This window comes from Polyodon spathula, chromosome 33 (genome assembly GCF_017654505.1).
Source record: "Polyodon spathula isolate WHYD16114869_AA chromosome 33, ASM1765450v1, whole genome shotgun sequence".
In the NCBI taxonomy this organism is placed as follows: Eukaryota; Metazoa; Chordata; class Actinopteri; order Acipenseriformes; family Polyodontidae; genus Polyodon; species Polyodon spathula.
Genome location: NC_054566.1, coordinates 2470228 through 2488573, shown reverse-complemented (window position 1 = coordinate 2488573; position 18346 = coordinate 2470228). Strand labels below are relative to the sequence as shown.

Here is an 18346-nt window from a genome sequence, read left to right as displayed (position 1 = left end):
AGTTAATGCAAGGAGCATGCATACTGAATTACTGCACTGAACCTCAATTCAGTTTGGGCAAGGACAACAATAGCAGGTGTGAGAGAAGATATGAGCACATGATAAAAACAGAGGATCTGCAATGCTTCTAAGAGGAGAACAAAAATATTCAATGAGTGACGAAAGGCATCACACCGTTTTCCATTACCCAAGCTGAACCAAAATAAATACCAGATATTTTAAAACAAAGCCTTTTCTTAAAATTCTGCGGTTACGTTGAAGACACTACCTTGTTTTGATTAGATGTATCATTGAAACAAGTGGTTAGTATTTGGGACATGCTTTTTCTAGTCTTTCATAAATGGAAAATACTTTTGCTTTAAAACATCCACACTCAAAATGTATAAATCTAAGATTTACAGTATACAATAACCACAACTTCCGGGGACTTTGGCTCTACACTGCAGTTCACTACTCTGTGCGTAGCATCCTTTGCACATGAGATTACGGGACACGTTTAAGCATCTAGTTGATTTTTAGTGGTTCCTCCCGAAGGAGCTGATTAAGAGCCCCCTCTTTAGATCAGCATTGATTAAACTGTACATATACAGTAGTTAGAAAGTGGAGATCAAAAAAACTGTTTCAGTCGGTTGTGATCAGTTTGGTTTTTTATCAACTCTTTCAGCTGGTTTTGACACATGAAGTTTTCAGTAAAACCAAAATGAACTGCATGTGTTCAATACAGTGTTATTGCATCACCAATGCCAATGTATTATACAATTAGTGCTATGTACAAAGAATACAATAACCCTACAAACTGAATGGAGTCTGTCAGAATAGAAAACAAACACTTGTTCAACATAAATTGTATTAGAGTTTTTTCTTTTTTTTTTTTTTAAGAAGCAGCTTGCATTTGGATATTAGGGGCTGAACAACTAATCTATGCTTCAATTATTGAATATCTGCCCTTAAATTCCCAGAGTTTGCATTACATAATCGGTGAATCGATGCATCACATTAGTTTGAAGTCTAATGTTGCCGGTTTGCACCAAAACCTTGAGTGTGTGAGCACGCGTTTCTTTTAGTGCTAGTATAGTAGATAAACAATGTCAGCGCATTGCTAGGATACACATTACAGGTCTCTAAATCGCGCTGGATAGAGTTTGTATAAAATGAGTTGAGTTGCTTCACTGGCGATTCTATGAATTATTTGCATTAAAAAGTGACAAGAACACAGCACACCTTTTACATTAGGCATAATTTCAAAAGAACGGCAATATTAAATCAGCCAATTACCTTTTGTTTCAAAGCATGTTGTGTTTGGATTATATGTCAGATTAATTAAAATGTTTTGCTTTGTTTTGGATATAAAATGTTAACGGTAATGAAAAAACATAGTTCAGATAGAAATGACTTCTGTTAAAAATAGTATTTTGTATTATTACTACAATGTTAAAGGGGCATCTGATGCAGACGCACACATTCTTTTCAGTTGTCAAACTCAAGTCCTTTGTATTCTTTTATATAATCGTCAGTGCTCTAATTTGAATGCAAGTTTTGTCTTTTTGTTTAACTATTATGCATTATGTTTTTAGTTATTGGAGCTTCTGATACGATAATCAAATAAGAAAGTAGGCTGCAGACTGCACCACTATTGGACATACAAATGTTTGTATTTATAGGAAACTGCAATGGAGGTGATGTTTATATGGATGGGTCTTTTATGAAGAAACAGTGTTTTGACAGAGGGAATGGAGAGTAATGGAGAAACAAAAAGGTAAAGTACTAAGTTGTTACAGAACCTGCAATTAGCCTGATTGTCCTATGTATTTACGGTATACCCAACTGAGCCTATGCAATTGATTTAATTGTGGCAAAACTACATGACACCACCATCTAAACCATTAGAGGAGGCTCTGATTTGAAAGTTTGTTCCCATCACTAGCAGAACCTTTGTCACCCCATGTATTAAATAGCACACTAAAAGTAGCTGCCGGTAATCTAAACAGAATCTGATCTCTTCAACTTGCTCTGATTCATGAAGTTACCTAAGGAGAGTCCTTGAATTGTGGGGGGGGGGGGGGGGGGTGTCTGGTAGCATCCGATTGCAGACTCCACTGTTTTTCTGCAGTAGAAACAGCTTCTTGTGAGACACATTTTCGGACAGTATAATGATTTTAGAATCTATTACGTTTTTTTTTTTACAAAGTAACTTTGCCCAAAATGATATGATTTAAAAAAATACATAAATCTTTACAAAAAAGACGAACATCACCCACCGTACTGCGGCAATGCAAAATGGCTACAGGAAAACGAAAGAGAGTTGGAAAAAAAAAAAAGTTGGAAATCCTTTCACTTTGGTAATTACCAAGGATAAAATAGCACAATATTTTGTAATTATAAAGAGCACTGTAACTGATATTAAAGTCTGCCTCAGAGATTTAAAAAATATTGAGCATTACAATTTCCAAGTACTTGAATCAAAACGCCACTAAAGTCCCAAACATTGCCACAAGTCCAATATATAAATGCCAAATTAACACACAATCAAGTAATATTTAAAGTAATGAATATAATGTTTGCCTTCTTGTGCAGTTAATTGTATATGGTCAAGTAGGCCTATTACTAAATAATATAAAGTATTCAAATTCATGTATCCACATAACTGTACATTCAAATGAGATGTCTGGCCTACCTGTTTGAACTGTCTCTCACAGGTCCTTTACTTTATTGCAGTAGTTCAAATATACAAACAAAACTTGTACTAAACATAAAACGGACATTCGGTCCACAAGTTTACAGAACAATTTCAAGTGAAAAAAGCCTTCTGTCTACGGGAAGAATGGGGAATGGGGTCTGTGGTAAATCGCAACTTTTTCTCCCTTTGAAGGTTTTGTATGAATAGCTGCAGCAAGTTTTTCCAGCCTCACTGTTATTGTTTTATGGGCCTGCACAGTATTGGGATAATCTTACATCGACTTCAAAACTGCTGCATTCACGATTCACACGCACTATCCTCATAGGGGATAAAGTGATCACGACCCTGTTCAGCCCAAACTAACCCGAGAAAAGCTTTCAATGGCAGAGAGAGGCCGATAGAAACCGGAAGAAAAAAAAAAAGAAGTCATAAACAAAGGAGATAGCTGCTTCTGCGATGAGATGTTACAGTAATAAAATAATGATTTGGATAGCATTATTGAGGAGTTTGGTGATAAAACAAGTGATCAGGAGATGATTTATCAATATGCACGACTATGAAAAGGTATGTGATAAATACAGCGAACAAGGTGTCTGGCGGGGCTGGAGATGCAGTATTTAGTGTCCTGTTGATATCGAGTGCCTTTTAAACCTGTTTTACTGTGAATAAACTACTTTTAAACGGCACGTGTAAAATAAACAGAGCGTGTGAAAATAAACTGGACCTGACCGGTGCTGAATAAATGGACTGCTAAGGGTTAAACTCAAAAAAGTATTTTCCTAAAATTTAAGTCTTAAAAAAGGGGGGAGCGACTTTTACGCCAGTGCGACTTATAAACCAATTTTTACGGTAGTTAGAAATGCCTATCCATGTCGTTGATGTCAGTTGGTAGCCTAACGTGCATGAGATGACATGGCAATATAAGATGTACTGGAATGTTCTGAAATCTTCTTGATTTTAAATTACACTATATTATTATGTTTTTTTTTTATTCCTTTAGGTAAAAGTGTTGACATAACAGGGGGTGCAGGGCTGCACTCCAATATTCAAGCTTATTCGAAACCCTGCCTGCCTTCACTTCCTTTCCCACTAACCACAGCTGAAGCAGAGGTGGACAGCCTCTAAAAAATACTCTCCTGGCATCAAAGTCATGACCCTACCAATATGCAGCCCATTTTCCTCAGTGCTAAAGCTTAGTTCAATGTCAGGCGGAGTAATTATTGTGTAAAGCCAATTGTGCTTAAAATAACCAACTTTTTCTGCTGCCTCACTCAGAGATTAACCACAGCCCCTGGGTCTTGTGGAACATGACAATAGAGCACCTGCCTGTAAATCAGTATAGTACAAATTGACAACCTCGCTGTGCCAAAATTATTTCAGCGATTTCAATTTAGTCAAAATCTGGTATTGTCAAGTCTAGTATGCAAAGTTCAAGTCTAGTATCTTTGTAGTAGTATGTTTTAAAGCATAAGATTACTGTATAATATACATGTTTTATATACTTACAACAAAATACAAAACATATATGACAAAACTGTTAGCATGTCAACTTCCACTGGAGTTCTGTTTAAGACCTAAACCAGAGCTTCTGAAGTATAGTTGTATTTGGTGTGAAAACATTAAAAGACAATCAAAATTCAGCAAACTAATGACGTGTTTTACACATGTTTAATGAGCAGAACGCTACTAAAGCTGTTGCTATTTTATTTAGTCAGCTTTTTAGTAAACTACAGGAACAGTCCATTGCTTAAGATGACTGTGAGATTTCACTGCTGTACCAAGTCGCGCTTTTCCTGGTTATCGTTGCAGTTCTTTTAGCATAGTACTATACTTGAAGATAGGTGATTAAACCCTGATCATTTCATTTTCCAGATTTTTCACTTTGAAACTGATGGAACCCTTTACCTGTTAAACTAAACTAATAGAATAAATATGATTAGGGAGTTCAAGACAGATCTTATGCAAGAATTTTAAATCACAAAGTCACTCTCAGCCAATCAGAACATCTGACTTCAGAACATTCGCATGCCTCTTTTTGACATACTTGTGCACTGTAGCAGCGGATAAAGATTCTAAAGACATGGAAACCTGCATTTAACATGTACTGTGTGTGTTCTTTTAAACAATAAATATTGATTTGCAAGCGGGTATAAAAGTCTGAGTGACAAACAAGAAGAGACCCATCCCAAGTGCTGATGAGAAGTCAAGTGTAACAAATTCAGGGGGGTGCAATTTTGGGAAAAAAACGTGTTGTCCAAAGGGACAAAATGCTAGAAAAAACCTACTTGTCCTTCTTAAAAATCTACTTGCCCCCTCCCCGTCGCACAAAATACACACAAAAAAATAGAATATAACTTGTAGGATTTTCGTTTTATTTACCAGTGAACGCAGACAATCAATTAGTGATTAACAGGAGCAGATCTAGCCTGACTGGTTCACTAAATTCTTCAAGATACACGAAAGGTTCCCTGTGACCCGACCTCACCTCAACAAATGTATAACATACTTTAAGGAAATGTTCCTTTCAGTGCAGTTTGGAACACATTTAACATAGTAAGAGTACAACTATAACAAGCAATACTTGGGAGTTATTCAAATATAAAAATAGCTGCTTAGGTCCCCCGCCCCCCCCCCCTCCTGAATCCAACTCCTGATGTACAGGTGTTTTATAGTTAGTTGCAATCACAGATACAAAATCATTGCCAACTTTAAAGGACTTGTGTATAACTTGTCAAGTTCCTCTGCATTTTTTACTATTTTTCTACCTAAATGCATGCAATATTTACAGCAGGCTTCATCAAATTCTGCAACGAAATTTTTTCTTTAGTTTATTTCTATTACACTGCACTCTGTTTACAAGAATCATATCCGTCCTGGATGATTCGATTCTTATAAGCAGTTGATTCTTATAAGTGGACCGATATGATTACTGTGTTTGAGAATAAAAGCTTTGTTCCCTGCAGTATAAAGGGTTGACCACTAGATGTCATGAGTTCCCGCATGTACACGCATGTATGTTTACTTAGTTCTCTAACTGAAAGCAAGGTTTGTTTGTTTCATTAGCGGTTGTTTCCACATCGCACTGTAAGAAAAATACCAACATTGGTTTTAAACTGTAAATCAAGACTCCAGCCACATCATTTACACTGTTCTCATGTGTAAGCAGCTTGTTATAGGAGTATGACTGTTTACTCAAGGATGCAGAATCCTATTTTACTACGGTATACTTAACAAGCGATCGTCTCGTGAGGGTGCCTAGTTTAACTGCCCTGCAGTGTTACGTATAATGGCCTTTGAATTAAAATGACATTACAGTTCAGTACTTTACTGTCAGGACTACCACTGCATTTAAGCATCTGTGGCTTATTTTCTGTTGCAATGCAAATCTCAGTTTTTCACTAAGCAGAGATGCAAAGCTCCACAATCCCCCCTGTACACGTCATTACACTTGATCAAGTGCCGTGTTACATGCAGTCAGTCTGCCCTGAAATGATTCTTATAAAGAGGACTGCTTGATTCTTACAAACTGAGTATTTTACATTGGTTGGTATAGAAATGATTTTGTCCCAGTGGTTTTGATCACTATATGCGGTTGATTTTTATGTCAGTGATTCTTATAAATGGAGTGCACTGTATATACTTATCTATGCTATCTATCATAAACATACTTCTCAATCTGCATTTTTTTTCATGTGCATGTCCAAAAAATAACTAATATTGATTCTGCTCTAATCTAGTAATCTAGCTTCTTCCACAGCTAGCCAATCAGAAGCGATAGGGGTTGAACGTAAACACTTTTTTTTTTTTTTTTTTTTTTTTAATGTTTCTGCTTTGGTGCTCGTCTTCCGCAATTCAGTTCAGAAACATGCGTGGCACTCTACAAATATAACCAGAAGTGTCTTTCTAGCAACAGAATGAACATAGGACAAATAAATAAATAAAAACTACTCGTCAGGCGGACAAAGTATAACGGCAAAACTTTTTGCCCGTAACACAAATCTTGTTGTCCAGGACATCAGGCGATACGAACTGCACATCCTTGGAATTACTATCAGTGATAGAAAAAAATACATCTGGACTTTCGAAGAAGAGATTATAACTTGCTTCACTTGTGAACCAGAAACATTTGAAACCTGGCATTCACGTGGCTACAAGAGCAGACTGTGACCTGATCAGATCCATATGCTTCTTCACACCCCAACTCCCTCTTTCCACATTTCCTCAGACATTACATCAGGGCATCTTGCAAAGTTTTGACCCAGACTTCTGCTTGCAATTGCTCGTTGCACTTAAAACGGAGAACTTTCAAACAAAACAGGAAAAAACACTTATTGTTGCAATAATACCATTAAGACAAATCACTACAGATTAAATACTTAAGTGAAAACAGATTATATCAGATCACAAAGGGAAAAACAACTGCCACCCTAATGTTTGAAATGCTAGCCAGAAAAATTCCTATACAAGCCAGTTTGATTAAATTCTAATGGAAAAATGCTAGCGGAGAGAGAGAATTAATTAAAACCACAATATAGACTTAGCATGGCAATGGAATTTTCTACACATTGAGTGTGATTTCTTCATTCGTTTGTTATTTTTTGTTACCCCCCACATTTACTGCAGCATGAAACCTTGCATATATGAAGCCACTACAGTACCTCAAATGCTTTCTGCATTATGAGGCTTTGACTTTTAGAGAGGCACCTTTATTACAAAAAGAATTTAAAAAAATGGAACAAAAGCGCTCATTTGCCTAGTAAGACACCCACGATTGAATTTGACCTAGAGAAAAAAAAAACATCATAAAATGCAAATGTGTACCAAGAATGAAGCCAATACATTAGGTCTTTATCGTATGGAAAGCAGAGTCACATGACCACAGCAGCCATTATGGTCACAGGTCAGAGAATGTTATGAAGGATTTTCTATACCTCAGAATATATGAGATTGCCAGCTGAATAGATTAGGAGAATATCAACTGTAGGCAAGGCGGCTGATTTGCCATTTCTCACAGGGACTCTTAAATTACTACCAAAGTGAAGACTGGGCTTCTGCGACTAACTGCCAAGACTGACAGCAAGTTGAATGTCATACTCTAGTCTTTACAGTACCAGCTAAGTTAAATACTGATTTACTGCGTAAAATGTAGGACTTAAGGGTTTATGAACAGGGTACGCAACCTCCACACACTGTTACTGCCATGTCGGACTATTGAAAACATTATAATCCAAACACCACCCTAATAAATTAGCCACACGGCTGCCAAAAAAAAATACTAAACAGAGTGTGAAATGTTGAAATAACAATAATTTAGACAAACCCTTCCAGGAATCAAAATATATTGAAATGCATTTTACTAGGAGAGAGTCCGTCGAGGCTCATTTCCAAGGGAGGCTGGGAAAACAGTGACAGAAACAGATTTCCAAAATGTAAGAGCGTAAGAAATAAAGTGTGCTGTACATAAAAGCTCCCTCAGGACAATACTGCTTAACAGCTACAGTGCACTACAAAAAGCCCACGCAAGAAGTTGTTAAATTTTTCGGCTTTAACTTGCAGCGGGTATGTATAGAGATCTCCTGGGGGTCTATTTCGTGTGGAAGGAGACTAAGCAAAGAAAGATAGCACTGATCTAGCTAAAGGGCGTGAAATGTACCTTTATAAAACTGTGAAGAATCAACACTGAGCTCATCTGCGGGGTTCTTTCTGCTGGGTGGAAATAATCTCGCTTAACACTTGTCGAAGTTCTGTCAATGATTTAAAGGTGTACTCTACCTGCTATTTTATGTTATTTATGGAGTATACAGATTATTGAAATTGGGCAATATTAAAAACAATACACACACACACACACCCAGTGAGTCCCGATACATAATTGTATAACAATCACACATTACCGGAAAGTTTAGAAATATTTGTATAAAAATCGAGTGTTTATGGGATTATAGCCAAACACAATCTATAATGTCTGCAAGAGGTTATGAGTGTATGATAACATGTTGGGCAATATTGGTGTAAAAATCATGGCGGTTTTGTACAAGTGCGTTGTACTTAAAACTATTTTGTTTTCTTAAACAGTCCTTGTTCTTATTGGACAAAATTATTTTGAAACCTGAAACAGAATTCAGAAAGTACTTTTATATCAACAAGCTTTACCAAATTTAAAAGCCTGATTTGGCTTACAGCATGCCAACCGTCATGATCTCCAGCTGTGGATGTATTCTATATCCCAGTACAGTGGTGGCAGCCGTACTATATTGTAAATGTACAGTCATCCATTGTGCTGAAACGTTGCATTCGTTAGTGTAAAATGTTGCATCACAATCCAGGGATATTTGGAGATGCCTCTTTTAACCGGCATGCCGTAGTCACATGTTATGCTAAAGTTGTAAGAAGCAACTTCAGTACAGTAGCAGCACATGATTTATAAAAACATTTTGTTAGTGATTGCAATACAAAATTAGACCCACCATTCTTGTCTGTATGGTGAAGAACAAAGTGTGCTGTTGCTGTAACAAACTGAAAAAAAGCAGACTTGTGCTCCTTTACTCACCAGTACTGCTGCAGCCTTTTCACAGCAAGAGAATGTACATTTTCCACATAACATTAAAGTGCCTTTATTGTAAGCTGGAGTTAGAAAAATCCTAATTTGACTCATAAACCTGAAGCGAGTCTCGTTATATATATATAAAAAAAAATAATAATTTTAAAATAACTGTTAATACAATAAAATTCCAAGTTACAGCAGATTGAAATGCTTCATGTTTCTATTAAGAAATACCTCTCTTTTTTTAAATTAATTTTTTTCTAAAGAGCTAGTTAATACTTTAAGCACTAAGTATCTTGATGTGAAGATTCTTTAATGCAAGTTTCTTTAGAAGACAATCTCCAAAACTTTTAAAAATGCAATTAGAAATGTGTTGGGACACAACGCATAGTTGTTAAAGTTTAACACTAGCAGTCATGTGTGTTCCACAGCTCAGATCATCTTTATTCTGCATTCTTCTTTATTCCAATGTGCACTGAACAAATACAAAGTATGGCCAAATTTTACAACAAGTATATGGAGTGTTATGAAGAATATCAAGTATAAGAAAAAACTCAATGTGTTTCACACCACAAACCTGTACAACTTTAACGGACACAATCTGGTGTCTATTGTAATGATCTCAGTGGCAGACCTAAATACTAAAATCTGTTCATCTGCAAACCTCTATACACCATGTGTATCACCATCCCCAGCAATAGAAATAATGTGGAGCCCAGAAGTACATCCGTACCTGTGTATTACATACAGTATATCTTGAGAACCACTTACCCAAATGACATGAAACTTGCTTACAGTAGGGCTTCCTTTAGCACAAGTCATTGAAAGAATCAGAATGTTAACAGCATACTTCTTGTAGTACATTCTTTCCACTGTATATCATGTATTATGTATTTCTCTATTTGAAGTATTATGGATTTTCTTGTATTTATTGCATCTTGTAAAGTGCTTTGTGATGGTGTTCCACTATGAAAGGCGCTATATAAAATATTGATTGATTTATTAAGGTCAATAAATTGTCCAGTATTTGAGTGAAGTTAAAAGGGTGGTGTTATTCCACTGCACTTCATATTATTTAAACATAATTTAAATGTTACTATAGGGGGAATTGAGTACTCTTTTGAATGAATGACTCTCTCTCGCTCTCTTGAATGGAGTACTCTCGAATTGAATTGAGTACTGAATCGAGTACTCTTTCTGTTGAATGGAGTACTCTTTCTGTTGAATGGAGTACTCTTTTGTTTGAAGTCAGATACAATACTTCAACTTTTGCAGTTCATCTATTTCATCACAACATTTTATTCCTCCTAACGTTGCTTCAGTACATCACAGCCTACAGACCATCACTATCCAGGAGAGACTCCTGCTCGGTGCTTGGTTGCAGCTCTCTATAAGCTAAGTCCTCTCTTGGAAAAGATGTTGCTTGATCGTTAGCACTTTTCATAAGGGCCCAGTTACAGTAAAGGCCGCTACATACCAGATGCGATGCGATTTTTCATTAAGCAACAAGATACTTTCACAGCAACATGACCAAACATCTGAAGCAACACAGACGCGATGCGCCAGGTTTGAAAACTGCCACTGTGAGAAGCTAATTTTAACAGAATGCTGCTAATTGCAATTTTGATCAATGATGTGTTGGAACTAATTAAAGGGGAATTGAATGGAACTGGAATTGGGAATTGAAATTGAAAAACAGGAAAATACCCCAAACCGGTTTCTAAAAGCTAAACATGATTACAGGCCAAATAGCTGACGCTTTAAGAAGCTACTAAACAAGACATATATATATATATATATATATATTTTGGGTCTAATTTTAGGGCAACATATCAGTGCTGAAGACACAAGCTTCAACAATTTATTATAATTTAAATGTTAAAAGTTATCTATTTGAGGATTATCTAAAAATGTAAGAATAAACACTCACTACATAAGAAATGTATTCCAGAACTTAGTTAGGGCTTGAATTTTTCAGGTTTTTCAGTTCGGGGGATATCATTTTTTTTTATTATTACTTCGGTTATTTTCTGGTATTAAAAATAAACAGCACTCAAACACTCAAAATTTCAGTTTATAAAATACATTGAAGTTTCACCAATACATATACAAACATTAATAATAATACTATACATTGAAGTTTCACTAATACATATACAAAGGTTAATAATAACTTTTGTTATTAAAAATACAGTACAGTTCAAGTTTCTTTCTGCCCACCCCATCATATGATTATAGCGTACTGTAGTACTTAATCAGAATACAAGTAACTATTTACACGTTTTCCTAAGATTAAACATTCACCATGATACTCTGATTAAGGTTTGATATTTATGTAGCTATAATAACAATAATAATAACGGCAGTCGCTGTACACGCACAAAAAAGTTTAATATGCATTAGTAGGAGCACCCCTGTGCAGTACAGATTTTAAGATTTTGCTGTTAATTTACAAAGCCCTGAATGGATTAGCACCTAGTTATGTGCAGAAGTTACTGACCCCGTATCTTCAAAGCCGCATTCCGAGAGCACAGGATGCAGGGCTCCTGGTTATTCCTAAGGTCAACAAAAGCAGCACAGGAGGGAGGGCTTTTTCTTGTAAAGCTCCTAAATTATGGGATGCTCTGCCTTCATTTGTCAGGGAAGCTGGGACCGTTACAGTTTAAGTCAAAACTAAAAACATACTTTTATAAAATGGCTCTCTTATCTTAGTGGGCGTTAATGTAACTTTAAAATTGCTGCTTTTGGATTATTATTATTATTATTATTATTTATACTGTTTTTGAAATCTGTTATTTAAATGGTCTGATTATGGCAGTTGTATGTGAGACATGCTATACAAACGTATTGTGGTTTGTTATTTCTTTCTTCTATGTACTGTACAGTGCTTTGCGATACTGTTGTACAAAAAATGCAATAAATAAATAAATAACTGTACAGCAGTTTTATAGTTACAGTAATGTTTTCAGTTCATCGCTGAATAAAACTTTAACACCATGTTGCTGGTTTGGTTGTGTTCCTGGTTGTTAAGCCCTTTGCTAAGCAAATCATACATTGACGCAAATGACGCGTATTACTTAGTGCACAAAACTGATGATTGGTCAGTTGCAATGTCTTTGCAGACTGCCCGCCTTCTGAATGACACTTTCTAATTAAACATCAAGGCCTGTGCCAAGCAAGCTCAGTCATTACCAAGGGACAGCGGTAGGGATAAATTATTGAAACAACAGGAAACGATTGCAAATACCACATTGTACATGTAAATGGCATTTTTCAGCTATACCTTTTAAATTAATTGTAGAAAACTAAAAAAAAAAAGTTATATTTTGTACATTTAGAAAAATAAGCCACCCATTTAATTCTATTATGTTTCTTAATTTATAACATTCAGTATTTTAGTAATTTAATATTCAGTATACAGTATGAGGCAAATGCAGCATGACCTTGTCTGTGTTAGCCAGAAGTTACAATCATAATCCATGCAATAATACAAGCCCTGAAATAACTCAGGTGTTCTTTTTAATGTATTAATTGATGTCTGAAATATGTAACTCATGTCCTATTGTACAAAAGCATGTTTCTCTCCCATTTGGAATTAAAAGTCTTGTTTCGATAATGTAGTAATAAAAAGGATTAAGATCTTAAACTAAATAATATCTGTGTTTGTCCCAATAATTTATGGAAAACTGGCCTTTACACACAAAAACTAAACACAACAGTGCATTTCAGGGTAATTCAAAATATTAGCTATAAAATACAGTAAACAAAACAAGCAAGAATATATGTTTAATTTACCTACAGCTAAGAAGCCTGGGGGAGAATTGTATTGTTATAGAGGTTTCTGCTTTGAAACGTGCACTACGTGCTTATACATTAATTCCAAGTGTCGTAGAGCCAGCAAAACGATCGGATAATTGTAGTGTCCGTGACCTCAACTACGCTTCAGTGAAAGAACAGAGAACTCCCTGTCATGGAATCAGCACTGGACAGACCTGCCTAAGAGAAGAGGCCTGGAAAAAGTGTCAGGTGTTGCTTGTTTGCAAATGACTGATGGCAGTAGGTAATAAAGGCTGAGCCACAGCAGATCCAGTTCAGTGCGATGCCAGGAGAGAGCCGTCTGGCCCTGAACTATGCGATATACTCAGCTGCCGTATCAGTGGGACGAGCAACAGGGAGGCCAGCGAGCTAACCAGTCGAAAACAATGTGACGGGAAGGGAACACATCAGCACAGGCCGACCCAACACCTGCATTGTCAAGTTGAATAGGCACTAAAAACAAATTCAGAACAAGACATTCTGCAGTCTTGTAGAGGAACCCCTACAGCATCTTTCAAGTGGTCATCAACATCTAAAAAATATTTTGGGGGTTATCACGTTTTCCAGGACGTCCTTTACAAATGTACGCTGAAAAATGTCATCAGAGAAATGGAAAAATTCAATGCCATCCCCATTTCACAGACATTAGAACAAAGATCTCAAATGTTCTCTGGGATATGAGGCTTTGACATTGTGGTGGCTGTAACCTTGTTAAAGAGTTCATATTTATTGGCCAATACCCACAGCTTAACTCTGAGAATCTCAGAATATCGTTACACCAAACGTGAGGTGTTTTAGACATTTAATCACATCAGAGTAAACGGTACCAAAGTAATTTCTATAACACTGAAAATATGTGGTCAGCATCTGAAAGGGTTTATTATGAACTGCTGAAGACGCAACAGCGAGAGGATTTACAAAAACATGTAAGCGCCCTGCACAGGATGCTCAAAAGTTTACACCAAAACAATAACTGGACTGTTAATGGTTTTTATTTGTTTGCTTTTTATGCAAGTAAACTGCATCAGCGCATGAGCCCTGAAGAGTAAACACAACCATGCAGATTGCTCAGGTGACCTTGACTAACACAGCAATAAAACCCTGTTTAAACTCACTCAAAAACTCTGAACCAAGTGTTTATACAGACAGACAGACTTTAAACTGGAGATCCTGCAATACAAAAGCACACCTGCAAACCTAAACATTGCTGCTTTAACAAACAGCCTTCTACTTTTTTCCTTTTATTGGTAGATACGATATGGCAATCATGATTTGCAAATCAGAGTCAATTTGCCTCCACAGTGCATTGTTCTTTTTTATACACAATTGGTGGATAAACTTTTCAGGTAGATGACAGATTCTAAATGTCATTTACAAGATGGTCTTGGGGAAAAGAGGCAGCATATTGCATGTAAACTGTCACACATGCAAACAAGATGAATTGAATACTTGTACAAACAATACCTGAACTGCTGCTCCCAGGATGAGTGACTTCAACGTAGACTTCAAACGCTGTCTCTGTATTGCCCCTGAAAGTACAGTGTTACAGTCATTTTAGATCACATTGGCATAGGAAGTATAGGGTCCTTCATGCATTTAATACAAACAATCAACCACTAATGACTGCAAAGTGATTGGACTTTGATCTTCAAATGAATACAGTTTCAACTTTTTTTTTAATCAGCGGCACTTAAAACCTGATGCTCTATAATTGATTGCAAATGTAAATGTGCATTTTACAGATCATAAAAAGATAGTACACAGTTTGCGCCGTGCAATTAGGGAATATAAAAGTGCAAGTTTAAACTTCTCTGATAAAAAAAAACACAATGCACATAGCACAAATAAATACTACTCAAAAACAATCAGTATCACCAGCCAATCAGCTTCCAGCTTCTAGTGGGCTTCTATCAGATTTCAGATGCCCGCACCACCGCATCAACTGTGAATCAAACTTAAAATCAATCTGCACAGGTGACCTTATCATTTTAACTTACCTTAATGAAAGCTTGGTTCATTGGACACCAGATACTAATCAAAATGCACATACTACAAATACTAGTGGTATAGTCACATTGCCATGAAGCCTACAATTAACATGCAGAGCTTTTTACAAAATGTAAAACTTTTGGTCAGTCAGTTCTGCCATTGGAACAGTTGTGTACTCTTATCTCGATTAGGGGATTATATACATTGTGGATTTCCTTACTCTGTTGAAAAGAAATACATGTAACAAGAAGCAAACAAACAAGGGACCCCTATTGAAAACATCCTTAAATGAATAACATGCCTTTTTGTAGGTATGCTGTATACACCTCATGTTTTACAATGGTTTATATGTTTTGTTTTTGTGGCTTTAATATTGATATTTCTAGTTTTTGCTAATTAGGGAGATATTTTTCAAACACATGATATAGTACGTCTAATATTCTGATATTGTTATATAAGGTAGGTATATGAGTATGTATCAGTGATTGGAAATCCTGGCCTGTAATTGGTTAAAACCTCATAATTGGAGCTAATATAACATTGCCCTGTTATCCTACGCCAACTGTGTCCGTCTGTGATTTAACAGAAAATGATTTACAAAACAGACTACTAAAATAGTGATTAAAACTGTTTTCTGACTCGACGATGCAAACAAATACGACCACTGGATTATGCAGCAGTCAGTACGCCGCACAGAGCGCTCGACGAACTTCAAAAACATGTTCTGTTATTTATTTATGCTGTACCACCTATATTTAAACATATATACAGTCGTATTTACTGCACAACCTTGGCTCGCTTATTTTCTTGACTGATTCATATATTAAATAGGTGCTGCACACTCGGCCATAGTGGGAAAATGAAATGTCGCTTCGGGCATTATAGCCCCTGTCGGTAACAAGTCTTCCCTCGGGTCAATAATTGTCCACTATAGCCCTGCTCTGCAGTCCATATGCAGTCCTATATATATATATATATATATATATATATATATATATATATATATATATATTCATTGTTAATGTGTTATTTTTACTATTTAGTCCCTGTCTCTACAAAACTAAAGCATGCATCGCATGCAATATAATGAGCACAACACGCTTAGGGTTACTTTCTGTTCAACAGCGTCAAATAGGCAATGTATCGACTCTCTCCCTTCAGTACACAGACGCCAGCCCCACATATTATTGTTATGCATCGCAGTGTCTTCTAAACCTGTAGGCCATTCCATCATACAGACCGGCACTGTCGTTACTAACAGTGTACACTATTAAATGTGTTTTCGTCCAGTAAGTATGACCCTTATCTGACTGTCACTGCAATAAGTACAGTCCTACGATTCGCGGCCTTGCAGCACCACTCCAGGAATCCCACAAACATGTTTCTTCCGCACTCAACAAAACACCATCATATGACCCTTACTTTATTCGGGAACCCATTTTCAGTTTTCAAAAGATCCGGGTCTATTTGTGTCAAAATCGTTTGTAGCTCGGTTATTTCAATGTTTCTATCCTTCTGCCCTGCGTCAGACAGCCGGAGAAAACTCCATGGTCACCAGGCACAGCTCCGAGTACCAGTGATCGATGGAATTGTGGGTAATGTAGTTCGTTGGGTGTGTGACCTACTTAGCTAGGAAAGAGTCAACAGCATGTTTTGAACTACTAGTCCCAGTGTTCATTGCCGCACTGGGAAGCAGCGAGCAAACAGCGCATGAGAAATGTTTCACAACATCCATCTCATTCATTCGTAAGGACAGTCATGTGCCTCACGTGCTGGTGGCGGTGTGCTGCTTGTTTACAGTATTTTTGCAATCTAGCAAATTAGCACCGCACGTCCAGAACTGCTGAATTACCCTGAATAGTACGTGAAATATAATATTTAATGATGTTTAAATGAGCAATACAAATGTATTTGCAATGTAAATGGTTCGTTGTTTTTGTTTGCTGCAGGCTAAACATAACGGCCATCACATGGCTACTAAAGGGATGTTTGATTTAAGTAAGCAAACATATACAATACAAGTTATTAGGCAGTGTGTATGTATTACTCATAAAGTGGAGAACATGATAATTTCACTGTTAACACTGATTAAAGTAGTTGTTCCGAAATGTAAGGTAAAATCCGGTATCACAGCACAGTAGATAAGGCGGTAGATTGCTATACTAGCAGTTCCACGTTATGCCAACTGGTCTGGCAGAACAGGTTTAGATCCCTGAGTTTGACCCCTGTTGGAAAACTGTGTCCAGCTCTGCTCAACTCACAGCAACAAAAAAACAGTCGGTATAGTGAAGGGTAACCAGGCTGGCATGAGCTGTGAGGACAGGAGCAACAAAATCAGATCTGGGGTGTTCTACAACTGCAGTGCAGTCCTATGTCACCTTTATGAAAACCAGTAATTAAAGGAAAATAATTGTGTACATCACACCTTTGCTTAAAAACTCCTGAATAAATATTCAATCGCCCTTAGTTTGAAATACAAATATGTGTGTCCCTAATGTGAACTGCATTGATCAGTTATATATTGTACAATATTGGAATGCATTTTGGTTTTCAACATAAAGTTATTTCATATATATATATATATATATATATATATATATATATATATATATATATATATATATATATATATATATATTTGGTGTATTTTCTACACTATTCAAAAATAAAACGTTCAATTGAAGGAGTATATTTAGTACCTGTCATTGGTGTTATGCATTTTATGTCAGAGATATGAAAAGTATATATGCAGTTTTTACAATAGTGATTTTAATAAGTTCAATGGATTTTATTTTGGGATGCTGCAGTCTATTTGTTTTCCACAAATCTGTCACTGGTGTACTTATCATTGGTGTTACAGTATATTCTACATGCTAACACTGCTGATGGAAGATACAGTATATTGTACATGCTAACACTGCTGATGAAAGTTACGGTATAATCTACATGCTAACACTACTGATGGAAGTTAACACCAATGACTGTGTTTTGTTCTTTTTTGTTGGTTTGTTAATAGACAATGTGTTTTTATATCTATTATTCTTTACCGAGGTATGATGGTCAAATGAGGCGCTGCTCAAAAGCATTCCGCCAACGTGGAGATGCTGAGCCAGTTCACAGAGCAGCCTATAGGAGAGAAGACAGCAAACTTATCATAGAGATGTACAAAGTGATCAAAAAAAAAAAAGAAAAGGCATAAATGAACCATCACAAAGAGAAACTTAGCATATCCAAGAAAACTATGCCTATTAATCATAATTCTAATACTATATTTATTTTTACAGATAACAGCAAGAAGGGCAAAGGAGGGTGGCTCAAGA

At 36.4% G+C, this 18346-nt stretch overlaps 1 protein-coding gene across 6 annotated transcripts in view; it reads right to left on the bottom strand.

Moving 5' to 3' along the window:
• The window catches only part of LOC121303562 (DENN domain-containing protein 1A-like), a 293214-nt gene extending 276625 nt beyond the window's left edge, over positions 1-16589 (bottom strand). For all 6 annotated transcript variants that reach the window (XM_041234341.1, XM_041234346.1, XM_041234344.1 and 3 more), the window contains exons 1-2: positions 16449-16589; positions 14502-14566 (exon numbers count right to left, since the gene is read on the bottom strand). In XM_041234341.1, coding sequence (XP_041090275.1) covers positions 14502-14566; positions 16449-16465 — 82 coding nt within the window. In that variant the 5' untranslated portion in view covers positions 16466-16589. The remainder of the gene's footprint in view (positions 1-14501; positions 14567-16448) is intronic.
• Positions 16590-18346: the final 1757 nt, after the last annotated feature.